Source organism: Mastigoproctus giganteus, chromosome 7 (genome assembly GCF_048544385.1).
Source record: "Mastigoproctus giganteus isolate SK-2022 chromosome 7, ASM4854438v1, whole genome shotgun sequence".
Taxonomy (NCBI): domain Eukaryota; kingdom Metazoa; phylum Arthropoda; class Arachnida; order Uropygi; family Thelyphonidae; genus Mastigoproctus; species Mastigoproctus giganteus.
Genome location: NC_143581.1, coordinates 216,952,908 through 216,967,016, shown reverse-complemented (window position 1 = coordinate 216,967,016; position 14,109 = coordinate 216,952,908). Strand labels below are relative to the sequence as shown.

Sequence of the window (14,109 nt, the reverse complement as noted above, 5' to 3'; positions counted from 1 at the left end):
ATATTCTTCACATTCATGAGGCCTACAACATACTCCTATTTTCAATTTTGTTTTCCCAGTATCACATCAGACTGACTCAACATTGCTCTGGTCACCCATATTGATTGCATGCACTCCCTTAGATTTAATATGCTTCTTAAATAAGGACATATCCCCCACCCTCCAGTCCTGTCTGTCTCCTTCCTGTATACATGTACTCCCGATATTCAAATTCAGCATCACTTATGTCTGAGTGACACCATGTCTCTGCTATCCCTATAATATCTGCATTTGATGACTTAATCAATACTTCAAATACATCAAATTTATTTACAATGCTCCTAGCATTAGTGTACAGTGAAGTGTACATGCCCATGTTCTTACTCTCAGTTACCCTCACACACACACAGCCCATGTATTCACTGGTTCCATGATGACCAGCAGCAAGACCCTAAATCCCTGACACCTTTCCAGGCTGCTGTGCTTCCAATAGAAGCAGTGCAAGAATTACTTTCACTTCTGATTGTGGCTCTAGTTAATCCAGCAGTCTGTGTACCCCTCTAAGCTAGCAGTTTTCCAACCCACCAATCACTGCCTTGATAGCATCAGCAAATATTCTACCACCCCTTTCTTTTTAAGTGTATCCATCCCTGTAAAAACAGTCTCGCCTGTTAACAAGCACAGACCACACTGAGAAAAATTCTGCCCAGGGCTGAAGTGATTGAAAGTCTATCAACATGTACTCCCTCCTATTGTGTCTGGGCAGAATTGCAGAAACTTTCAAATTCAACCGCTAACTCCTGAGGACTTTTTTCCAACATTGCCCTGTACTTTTTAAGTAAGTCCTCAGATCTCCTACTCTTAATATCATTAGTGCCAACAACAATATCACTTTTTGTGCCCTTAAAAGATAATACCTGTCCGACATCATCTACTTTTGCTCTTGGCAGACATACACTGGTCCTATTCCTCTATCCTTCTTGCACAACATTCCCTTTTCCCCTGACAGTAGAGTCACTAACAATAATCACCTCCTTTGGGACCAGTGCATTCTGCCTTGGAGATTGCCGCTGTGTCACTGGCAATCTCGATCAAGCCCTCAGCTGTGTGCAGCTGAGAGCTTGATGGGTTCTCCCATTTTAATTCCTTTGAAGGCATCTACCCTACTCTTAAATGCCAATCAGAACACTGAGCTGGTGCCTAATTTCTTCACACTCTCTGTGGCAAACACAGAGAGTATGAATTTATGGCCCCTAGTTCTAGAATTCCTTATAACAGTGAGAACTCCACCTTCATTCATTTTACTAATCCCTCTCAAAGCCTTATAAAACTTAATCAGGTCACTTCTGAGGTGCCTGGTTGCTAAGCTCCGTAGGCCACATAATCGGATTTTTTCCCAATATGGTCATGCTTTTTTGCTGATCTCAATATTTGAGTAGCCATTCTTCGGACCCTTTCAAGAAGCCCAATGTCTTTTTTTCAGATGGGGTCTCCATATGTGAAGATGGTATTCCAAATGTGGTCTTACAATTGCCTTATACAGTGGGATCCTGGCTGCCTTTACACCATTCAGAAAACTTCATATCTGCCCGTATTGTAATTCCCAGATCCCTTTTCTCCTCCACTGTTTTTAATTCATCCCCACCAAGTGTATAATTTATTTGGTGGTTGCTATTCCCCAAGTGTTAGACTTTGCATTTAGCAGCATTAAAATGCAGCTTCCATTTCTCTGGGCCATCTTTTCAAGTCTCTCTTTTTTTTTTTTTTTTTTTTTTTTTGTTAGTTGTTGGTGCATCAGCTTCTGTGGCCATATTGCACCTCCCAAGGTTTTTGCATTTTCTACTATGATCCAAGCCCGAGGCGGGATTCAAACCTATTACTTTGGGTTGCCAGGCAGGCACTTTATCCACCCAGCTAGCCCGGTCAGCTTTTCAAGTCTGTTCAAGTAATCCTGAAGGAGTGCCGCTTGGCACTGATCATTAATGACTCTGCCAATTTTTACATCTTCTGCAAATTTTGACATTACGCCTTCTATCCCTTCGTTGGTGTCATTTACGAAAATGGGAAAAAAAAAAAGTAAAAAAGAACCGATCCTTGAGGGACCCCAATCCTGATGTTACACCAATCTGAATAATATCCATTAATTACAACCCTCTGTCTTCTGCTCTGCAGCCACCCAGCAATTCATCTTAGAATCTTACAGTAATCCCAACCTCTTCATGCTTATACAGACATTCTCTCAGATATGCCAGACAATCTGTACTTGCTACCTGGGAGTCTAAAACGCTGATGGAACTGATATTCGGGTGACACCCAAGTCAAGTGGACCCAATTTCGGCGAAGTCCGGACGGTCTGTGACAGCCAAATCCTCTGCTTGCACGTTCACGATGGTGGGACTGTTAGTAATCCTGGGTATAACCTCCATGCACAAGTACATGGTGGGTGACCACCCAGGTGTGAACCAACGTAAGCAGGGGTCGAGGTGTGGCGCCCACACCACATGGAGGAATGCCGCCCCTCTATGTTACCAGGCAGTACTAGGTGATAGATGACTCTCATCAACCGGTGCAATACCAACACTTTGCTTATTGGAGGCTTGAAGTGGTGGTTGTTGTGTTGTTTGGATTTTTAGGAGCATTAGCAACTAAGGCCATATTGCTCCGGGATATGCGGTGGTCATTCCCTGACCTTTCCGCATCGTCCATATTTGGTGGTGACGGGCTCGAACCCCGGTCTAATCAAGAAGCGTGTGCTATGCACTGCTGCTCCTTCCCACCTGGCTACGGAGTCGCCTGAAGTGGTGGAACCCATGTTTAGTCTCTAGAGATAAGTTCTGGTCAACCCGTCCCTATCTCTTCCATCATGCAGTATGATTGATGACTTTTGAGGTTATGATTAACGTCGTGGCGAGATCCAATATTCCTTACATTTCGAGGGTACAGCTCTAAAACGGTGTTCGCAGGCCGGACACTAGTTAGTACACCGGACCGAACCTATTGGTAACTCTCTAGGAGGCTTCCGGATCAGCTAGTGTATAATCTTGCTACCTCTACTCTGCCAGATAATGACTGGAGGGAGCCGAGTAGTGTGTATGCGGGGAGCATTGCCGAGGCCACGTTATGTCAAGGATCTGGGTATATTCTTACCATGTGTACGCCATATCCAAAAATTTCATTACTTCATACAGCATGTCCCACCCACTCTTTCTTACTATTGAATACACCATGAATTGTCAAACTAATAGAGCAAGCTTATCTGCGAAAAGATCTAAACCTCCCAAGCACTTCCTAATTCATTTCACAAATATACATGGTCTCAATTCTAATCTCAACGATGTCCATTTCCACTTGCAGTCAGCCAAACCCCATGTACTTTTTCTGACAGAATCTCAGTTCTCGGTTGATTCAACTACTGCTCATCTCAGATGCCCAAATTATTTGCTGTATGATTCCTTTTGCCTCAAAGGTGGTACTTGTGCATATGTCCGTTCTGATATTCCCTGTGAGAGACTTTGCAATTCAGAATCTCCTCTCTTTGATCTTCTCTGGCTTAAAATCGCTCTACCTCATTGTGTAAAATTCATCTGTTGTCTCTACCGTTCTCCCAACTCCACTAATCACTTGGAGCTCTTTGACATCCTCTCTTTGCAACTTGACTTTCTCCTGTCCAACTTTCCTAACAGTGAGGTAATTTTCCTTGGTGATTTTAACGTTCACAACTCCAGCTGGCTTCCGTTTTCTAGTCACACCGACCCAGCAGGTTGAGATGCTGAGGCTTTTGCAATTACTAATGACTTAACGCAGATTGTTCATTTACCTACAAGAATACCAATGAATCCTAATCATACAGCCAATACACTTGATCTTTTTCTCACAAACAACCCTTCTAAGTACACGGTCGAAGTGAGAGGTCCTTTAGGCACCTCAGATCACAACTTGGTGATTGTCTCTTCTCCAATGGAATCTTTATCTCATGGCTATTCCCAACCTCGTGTTGATTGGCATTACAAGAATGCAAAATGGGATGACCTGCGAGATTTCTTTTCTTCTTTTCCTTGGTCGGATTACTGTTTCAAAACTTCTGATGTCAACGTTTGATCAGCTCGTGTCAGTGAAATTATTCTTGCAGGAATGGAATCCTTTTTCCCACACACCACTTTAAAATCTCGTCCTTTATCTAAACTTTGGTTTTCCAATAAATGTGCTAAGGCTGTTCAAGAGAAGAATGTTGCATATCGTAATTGGCTTGTTTCTAATTCTTCAGTTTCATTTTCTGCCTACACCAAAGCTCGCAACAATTGTAAAGCAGTTATTAATCAGTCCATACTAGAGTTTGAACAGGCTAAGAGTCGGAAACTTGCTTCTTGCCCTAATGGTAGCCGAGCATTCTGGTCTCTTGCCAAAGCTATTGGCCGCAACTTTTGCCCATCTCTGCTCCCACCTCTGTCCAAAGCAGATGGTTCTGTTGTCACTTCAGCCAAGGATAAAGCTGACCTGCTAGCATCCCATTTTTCTTCCAGCTCATGTATTAATGATCTTGGTAAAACACCTCTCACCATTCCCAACACGCTCCATTCAATGCTTCCTGTGGTCTTCCGTCAAAAGGATATCAGAAGGAGTTTGATGAATCTTGATGCTAAGGAAGCTCCAGGTCCTGTTGGTATTTCTCCACTTGTTCTCAAAACCTGTGCTCCTGAACTTACTCCTATTCTTTGCCGCCTTTTTTCACTTTCTTATTCCAAAGGTGTTTTTCCTTCTGCTTGGAAATTTGCTCATATCCAGCCAGTTCCTGAAAAGGGTGACAAATCCCTCCCATCCAATTATCGACCCATTACAATTACTTCTACTCTTTCTAAAGTAATGGAGAAATCAATTAACCGCCAACTCTTATACTACCTAGAAACCTTCCGTATGATCAACGATCGCCACTATGGATTCCATCAGTGTCGATCCACTGGTGATATTCTGACTTATGTTACCCATTTATGGATTAATTCGATGGAAAGGTTCGGTGAAACACAAGTAGTTTTTTTTTTTTTTTTATGAGAACCCCAAACACGAGAGGTATTATAACCTATAGCACTTAGTACCGTGCTTGGGTTGGAGGTTGAGAAGACGAAAGAATATATTTGTTGATATTGGACTTGAACTTCTATAGATTGTAATTTTCAGGAAATACGTATGAAAGAAGGTTGTTCCAGAAAACGGCAGTTGAATGAATAAATGAGGAAGATGAAAAGTTGGTTCTGTGGGTTTGAAGTTGGACAATAAATGGATGTTGGCTGGTGGGGGCACGTGGAAGCCAATTCAGAAGAACAGTGCCCATGGAAGTATCTGTAGAAGAGGCATGCAGCAGAAACAGTGCGTCTATGAGAAAGCGAGTGGAGAGACTCTGTTAGAGATGAATCGTTAATTAACCTAACTGCCCTCTTCTGAATGGAATCAAGAAGCCTGAGAGAGGTTTTGGGGGCACCACCCCAGATGTGGGAACAATATTCCATGGCAGGGCGGATTTGCGATTTATACAGAGTGAGCAGCTGTTTGGGAGAAAAGTAACGCCGAGAGCGAAAGAGAAAACCAAGTTTTTTAGATGCAGAGGAAGCAATATTTGTAATGTGCTTGTGCCAAGAGAGATTAGAAGTCAGGGTAATCCCTAAAAGAGATATATCATTTTGCCTAGAAATCGGAGTGTCACTAAAGATAAGCATAGGAGCAGAAGAATCCTTTTTGCGAGATATAAGACAAGATTGAGTTTTAGAAGGGTTGAAATCAACTAAGTTGTCTTTGCCCCACTGGAGAATTACCTGAAGATCGGCATTTAAGGAATTGGCAGCAGATTTTCGAGAACTTGAAGCTGATTGAGCTGGACAAGGTTTCTCAAAATGGAAAGTGGAATGCAATGTGCTATCATCGGCAAAACTATGGATAGGATTTCCAGTCAATGGAAGAAGGTCATTGATATACAAGAGGAAAAGAGTGGGGGAAAGAACTGAACCTTGAGGGACACCGGCATTAGTGGAGAAGTTAGAAGACAGAGAGCCATCTACCATCACCCTCAGTGAGCGATCAGAGAGAAAACTGGATAACCAATTACTAAAAACAGTTGGCAAGCCATAAGATGGAAGTTTGTTTAGAAGACCTTTATGCCAAACACGATCAAAAGCCTTTGAGATGTCAAGAGCAACTACTTGTGTTTCACCGAACCTTTCCATTGAATTAGTCCATAAATGGGTAACATAAGCCAGAATATCACCAGTGGATCGACATTGACGGAATCCATACTGGCGATCGGTGATCAGATGGAAGGTTTCTAGGTAGTTTAAGAGTTGGCAGTTAATTGATTTCTCCATTACTTTAGAAAGAGTAGAAGTAATTGCAATGGGACGATAATTGGATGGGAGGGATTTGTCACCCTTTTTAGGAACTGGCTGGATATGAGCAAATTTCCAAGCAGAAGGAAAAACACCTTTGGAATAAGAAAGTGAAAAAAGGCGGCAAAGAATAGGAGTAAGTTCAGGAGCACAGGTTTTGAGAACAAGAGGAGAAATACCATCAGGACCTGGAGCTTTCTTAGCATCAAGATTCATCAAAATCCTTCTGATATCCTTTTGACGGAAGACCACAGGAGGCATTGAATGGAGCGTGTTAGGAATGGTGGGAGGTGTTTTACCAAGATCATTAATACATGAGCTCAAAGAAAAATGGGATGCTAGCAGGTCAGCTTTATCCTTGGCTGAAGTGACAACAGAACCATCTGCTTTGGACAGAGGTGGGAGCAGAGATGGGCAAAAGTTGCGGCCAATAGCTTTGGCAAGAGACCAGAATGCTCGGCTACCATTAGGGCAAGAAGCAAGTTTTCTACTCTTAGCCTGTTCAAACTCTAGTTTGGACTGATTAATAACTGCTTTACAATTGTTGCGAGCTTTGGTGTAGGCAGAAAATGAAACTGAAGAATTAGAAACAAGCCAATTACGATATGCAACGTTCTTCTCTTGGACAGCCTTAGCACATTTATTGGAAAACCAAGGTTTAGATAAAGGACGAGATTTTAAAGTGGAGTGTGGTATAAAGGATTCCATTCCTGCAAGAATAATTTCACTGACACGATCTGAGCAAACGTTGACATCAGAAGTTTTGAAACAGTAATCAGACCAAGGAAAAGAAGAAAAGAAGTCTCGCAGGTCATCCCATTTTGCATTCTTGTAATGCCAAACAATACGAGGTTGGGAATAGCCATGAGATAAAGGTTCCATTGGAGAAGAGACAATCACCAAGTTGTGATCTGAAGTTCCTAAAGGACCTCTCACTTCAACCTTGTACTTAGAAGGGTTGTTTGTGAGAAAAAGATCAAGCGTATTGGCTGTATGATTAGGATTGTCCGGTATTCTTGTAGGTAAATGAACAATCTGTGCTAGGTCATTAGTAATTGCAAAAGCCTCAGCATCTCGACCTGCTGGCTCGGTGTGACTAGAAAACGGAAGCCAGCTGGAGTTGTGAACGTTAAAATCACCAAGGAAAATTACCTCACTGTTAGGAAAATTGGACTGGAGAAAGTCAAGTTGCAAAGAGAGGATGTCAAAGAGCTCCAAGTGATTAGTGGAGTTGGGAGAACGGTAGAGACAACAGATGAATTTTACACAATGAGGTAGAGAGATTTTAAGCCAGAGAAGATGAAAGAGAGGAGATTCCAAATTGCCAAGTCTCTGACAGGAAATATCAGAACGGACATATGCACAAGTACCACCTTTGAGGCGAAAGGAATCATACAGCAAATAATTTGGACATCTAAGATGAGCAGTAGTTGAATCAACTGATAACTGAGATTCAGTCAGAAAAAGTACATGGGGTTTGGAAGACTGCAAGTGGAAATCGACATCATTGAGATTAGAATTGAGACCACGTATATTTGTGAAATGAATTAGGAAGTCCTTGGGAGGTTTAGATCTTTTTGCAGATAAGCTTGCTCTATTATTTTGACAATTCATGGTGTATTCAATAGTAAGAAAAAGTGGGTGGGACATGCTGTATGAAGTAATGAAATTTTTGGATATGGCGTACATGTGGTAAGAATATACCCAGATCCTTGACATAACGTGGCCTCGACAATGCTCCCCGCATACACACTACTCGGACTCCCTCCGATCACTATCTGGCAGAGTAGAGGTAGCAAGATTATACACTAGCTGATCCGGAAGCTTCCTAGAGAGTTACCAATAGGTTCAGTCCGGTGTACTAACTAGCGGCCAGCCTGCGAACACCGTTTTAGAGCTGTACCCTCGAAATGTAAGGAATATTGGATCTCGCCACGACATTCATCATAACCTCAAAAATCATCAATCATACTGCATGATGGAAGAGATAGGGAAGGGTTGGCCGGAACTTAGTTCTAGAGACTAAACATGGGTTCCACCACTTCAAGCCTCCAATAAGCAAAGTGGTGGTATTTCACCGGTTGATGAGAGTCATCTACCACCTAGTACTGCCTGGTAACATAGAAGGGCGGCGTTCCTCCATGTGGTGTGGGCGCCACACCTCGACCCCTGCTTACGTTGGTTCACACCTGGGTGGTCACCCACCATGTACTTGTGCATGAAGGTTATACCCAGGATTACTAACAGTCCCACCATCGTGAAGGTGCAAGCAGAGGATTTGGCTGTCATAGACCGTCCGGACTTCGCCGAAATTGGGTCCACTTTGACTTGAGTGTCACCCGAACATCAGTTCCATCAGCGTTTTAGACTCACAGGTAGCAAGAACAGCTTGTCTGGCATATCTGAGAGAATGTCTGTGACAACCTCAAGGACCAAGTTGCTCTTGACATCTCAAAGGCTTTTGATTGTGTTTGGCATAAAGGTCTTCTAAACAAGCTTCCATCTTATGGTTTGCCAACTGTTTTTTGTAGTTGGTTATCCAGTTTTCTCTCTGATCGCTCACTGAGGGTGAAGGTAGATGGCTCTCTGTCTTCTAACTTCTCCACTAATGCCGGTGTCCCCCAAGGTTCAGTTCTTTCCCCCACTCTTTTCCTCTTGTATATTAATGACCTTCTTCCATTTACTGGAAATCCTATCCATAGTTTTGCTGATGATAGCACATTGCATTCAACTTTCCATTTTGAGAAACCTTGTCCAGCTCAATCAGCTTCAACTTCTCGAAAATCTGCTACCAATTCCTTAAATGCCGATCTTCAGGTAATTCGCCAGTGGGGCAAAGACAACTTAGTTGATTTCAACCCTTCTAAAACTCAGTCTTGTCTTATATCTCGCAAAAAGGATTCTTCTGCTCCTATGCTTATCTTTAGTGACACTCCAATTTCTAGGCAAAAGGATATATCTCTTTTTGGGGATTACCCTGACTTCTAATCTCTCTTGGCACAAGCACATTACAAATATTGCTTCCTCTGCATCTAAAAAACTTGGTTTTCTCTTTCGCTCTCGGCATTACTTTTCTTCCAAACAGCTGCTCACTCTGTATAAATCGCAAATCCGCCCTGCCATGGAGTATTGTTCCCACATCTGGGGTGGTGCCCCCAGAACCTCTCTCAGGCTTCTTGATTCCATTCAGAAGAGGGCAGTTAGGTTAATTAATGATTCATCTCTAACAGAGTCTCTCCACTCGCTTTCTCATAGACGCACTGTTTCTGCTGCATGCCTCTTCTACAGATACTTCCATGGGCACTGTTCTTCTGAATTGGCTTCTATAATTCCCGCTGTCTCTTTCTAAACAGTCCGAACATGTGCCGCCACCAGCCAACATCCATTTACTGTCCAACTTCAAACCCACAGAACCAACTTTTCATCTTCCTCATTTGTTCATTCAACTGCCGTTTTCTGGAACAACCTTCTTTCATACGTATTTCCTGAAAATTAAAATCTACAGAAGTTCAAGTCCAATGTCAACAAATATCTTCTTTCGTCTTCTCAACCTCCAACCCAAGCACGGTACTAAGCACTATAGGTTCTAATACCTCTCGTGTTTCGCGTTCACATAAAAAAAAAAAAAAAAAAAAACCTCTCATGAGGGAAAGAGTCAAATGCTTTTCTAAAATCCGAATAAACTATGCTATCTTTTACTACTCCATTTGATCAGCCAGCTCCTCAGTCATCCACTTCAGCATCCTTCTCCTGCAATATTTTTTAAAGGTATGTATGCATTCATGTCTTCTGTGATTTTTGCTTTAAAAGTATACCATAATTCAAATGTAATTGCCATCCGTAGACAATCCACCCAGTTCACAGATGCCATAGCACCTTAAACTGTCAAAGTTCTCTCCTCTGAAGATAAAACCAGTGCCTTTACCTTTAACTACTACAATATCTTTCTTCATCTTCCAACTGACGATTGCATAATCACTTCCCAACAATGGTTCTTGTACTTTAAGCTTTGTGATGTCACTGATTCGTTAGTAATGATGAGGTCAAGAATATTCTCACCCCTAGCACTTTTTCTAACATGCTGATACAAATAATAATCATCCAGTTTATTTAAAAAAAAGTTTTTCCCATTGTGAGTTCCCCTCCCACTTATTACAATCAATCTGGGGGGGGGGATTTGAGTCACCCATAATAAAACATTCACGATTGCCTACCCAATCTATCTGCATGTAAAGACTCTCATAACATTCTTCACAATCTCCTGGTCTATAGATTACTCCCACTCTCATTGTTCCTTTGCTTCCAAGTAACTCACACTACACAGATTCTATGCTGGCAGATGTAATTTCAGACTCGGCAAAAGCTCTTTTCGTGCTCAGGCTACTTTTGATAAGAAGCATGACCACTCTACCCTTTCTATCTTCATTATCTTTCCTAAATAAATTATACATACTATAGTGGACCTCATCGTCATCACAAATTTCCAGGTAGATAATTTCCTTCCTTATAAGGAAGGAAAGTCATTTTTAAAATTTACTTTAAAAATTTTTAAATTGTTTTTAATTGTATTAATGTAATCATTTTGCGTTAATTTTATATTCATTTTAATTTCTGGAGAGTGTCGTGTGGAAGTGTTCTACCTATCATACTGAGGTAAACATCTCTTATTCTTCTACAAATATTGAAATACAATGTAGAACGTATTGAGCATTGTACCTCTGTTTTATACTAATTAATAATTAATACAAATATTAAAATCAGAAATATTAAGCAAACGGCAATGCAATACCTTCAAGTACATGTATCACAACATTTTGAATATTATCTTCATCTTCAACTGATATAACATTAGCAGACAAAATTTCTTTGGATCCTCTCTTGACAAGAAGGCCACTTTCTTGAGAAATAATGGGTGGATACAAAGATCTAACCAAGATGACTACAGTCTGAATTGCACTCTCTAAATATCCATTGTTCACCTTTATAGTAAAGTTACCTATAAAAATAAGTACAGGCACTTGTATGAAAATTATGAGTTAATACAGAACTAAAGTAAAAACAAATCAGAATCACTAGGTTATAAAACTTGATGAAAAGCTTTAACTGAAATTAATGCATAAATAAACTTTTTTTTCAGAAATATACATAATAAAGGGAAATGTATCCTCAAATTAAGAAAAGGCAATAAATGAACAAACTACCAAACAGTTACTAAAATAATAATAGTATAACTAACTTATAATGTACTGGCTGTTAAATTACAACAATTAAAATTATAAGTTAATGGCCAGTGCAATAAATTTCATTGTCTATGCATAAAATTTAATGCACTGGCATTTCAAGAATTATAATACAAATTCCCATTATAGAATGAGTTTGATATGGGTAAAACATATTTTTCATTATATTTATCGCATAAAATTTGTATTATAATTCTTCAAATTCAATGCATTACATTTTATGTGTATCCAACATAGGTATGCATCATATTGATTATTAGCTGATGTTAATTAGAAAAGATTTAAGAATAATTCTCCCTGATTAATACTAATACTCAATATTCTTGTTTCCTGTTAGTCCCCAGCTTCCTGCAATGACAAACATAATGACTTTTCCTTTGTTACTAATGGGCTATGATACATTCAATAAAGATTTATTTATTCTGGAAATGCTAACAGAAATAAATAAATAAATAATTTATAAAATGTAATCACATTAAGTGTTAGACAATAATAGATGTTTCAAACACATGTTGAGCTTTAGCAGGTATAATATTTTATGATAAAAAAAAGATATTTTATGATAAGAGCAATCCCTATCAAAATAAAGTATAGCAACTTTATAGAATCATATTCAGTTACAAGAAAAATTCAAAATAGTCTAATAAGATTGATCTGAATCATTTCTTCCTGTGTTATGAATTACATTAATTACTGTATTTGAATAATTTTATAACTGAGTATTGTCTGATACATAAAAGAACATTAGATATATAATTGAAAAATTGGGTTATTTATCAACAATTCACACTTGCCATGCATTGAAAATAAATGCTTAAATCAAACTTAAGAGGTAAACTACTTATATAAATAGTGACTTTATTTTCATAGAAATGGGAAATATATTGTGCAAGGACAGGTGAAAAATACCAGAGTATCTCTGCCAAAGACAAAAGTACATGATGTTGTAGAGCAGATATCTTTTTTTTTAAGCATCCGTAGTCAGGTGGGCAGGAGCAGCAGTGCGTTGCACACGCTTCTTGATTAGATTGGGGTTCAAGCCCGTGACCTCCAAATACGGAGGATACAGAAAGGTCGGAACAACCACGACATATTCTCGGAGCAATATGGCCTTAGTTGCTAATGCTCCTAAAAAATAAAAATAAAAATAAAAATAACCAAATAACAATCTTTTTTTAAAGCCATGAAAGGTGATACTGTTGTATAGGTAAGGGTATTAGCATTAGCATTAGCATTAGTAGAGGCATTTGATGCAAGAAAGCAAGCTTATGCAGCATCAGCCAAAAAAAAAAAAAAAAAAAAACCCCCACTTCCCCTTCACCCCTCTGTCCGTTCAAAATACCTGTCCAGCTGAGCCTTAAACTTATTTAGGCTATCAACCTCCACCACAAGGGATGGCAGTCTGTTCCACCAACCAACCACCCGCTGGCTAAAGGCAAATTTCCGCACGTCTATCCTACATCTGTCTTTCCTCAATTTGAATTTATGCCCTCTCAGGTGATTTTTCTGAGCTAGAGGAAGAATCCCATCAGCATTGAGCATGCTTAAACCATTCAAGGCTTTATACACCTCTATTAGATCACCTCGCTGGTGCCTAGTCTCCAGACACTGTAATTTGCAAAACTTAAGCCTTTCTTCGTAAGAGCACCCCTTTGTTCCATTCACTAATCTTGTTGCCCTTCTCTGTACACGTTCCAGCAGCTCTACATCCTTCTTGAAATGAGGCCTCCAGACCTGTATACAGTACTCTAGGTGTGGCCTGACCATTGCCTTATACAATGGAATAATCACCTCCTTATCCCTGCTGGAAAAATTCCTGTATATCATTGACAATACTCCATGAGCTACTCTTGCAGCCCGTCTGCACTGCTCAGAGAACTTCATATCTGCCTGCACAATCACCCCCAAGTCCCTTTCATTCTCTACCACTGTCAGTGTAGTACCACAGAGTTGATACGTTGCTCTGGGGTTGCTTTTTCCCATGTGTAGTACTTTACATTTGTCAATGTTAAACTTCATTTGCCACCTCTCAGCCCATCTGCTCAACCTTTCCAGATCCTGTTGCAGCAGCATAGTGTCAGTAGTGTCCTTGACAACCCTGCCAACCTTTGTATCATCTGAAAACTTGGACATTAAGCTTGATATACCATCATCAATATCATTTATAAATACAGAAAACAATAATGGACCCAACACTGAGCCCTGAGGGACTCCACTAATAACATTAGTCCACGATGAGCAGTGTCCATTGATTACCACTCTCTGTCTTCTCCCCCTCAACCACCCCTTTATCCATAGCAGCAATTTGCCTCCAATGTCACACTGCTCCAATTTGTGTAGCAGTCTTCCATGTGCAACAGTATCAAAAGCCTTTCTAAGGTCCAAGTATATAATATCAAAGTTATTCCCTGCATCCAGTTCTTTTGTGACTGCATCATAGTATCCAATCAAGTTGGTCAGGCAAGACTTCCCCTTAACAAAACCATGCTGTGTCTGAGCTATAACTGAAGTCTTGTCTA

At 40.3% G+C, this 14,109-nt stretch overlaps 1 protein-coding gene across 4 annotated transcripts in view; it reads right to left on the bottom strand.

Annotated features, from left to right (window-relative positions):
* LOC150083681 (extracellular matrix organizing protein FRAS1-like) overlaps positions 1–14,109 on the bottom strand; it is an 866,422-nt gene that overhangs the window by 532,183 nt on the left and 320,130 nt on the right. For all 4 annotated transcript variants that reach the window (XR_016547213.1, XM_090378121.1, XM_090378123.1 and 1 more), the window contains one exon: positions 11,140–11,346. Coding sequence is in view for 3 of the 4 variants with exons in the window: in XM_090378121.1 (XP_090234247.1) it covers positions 11,140–11,346 (207 nt within the window). In the remaining variant the exon portion in view is untranslated. The remainder of the gene's footprint in view (positions 1–11,139; positions 11,347–14,109) is intronic.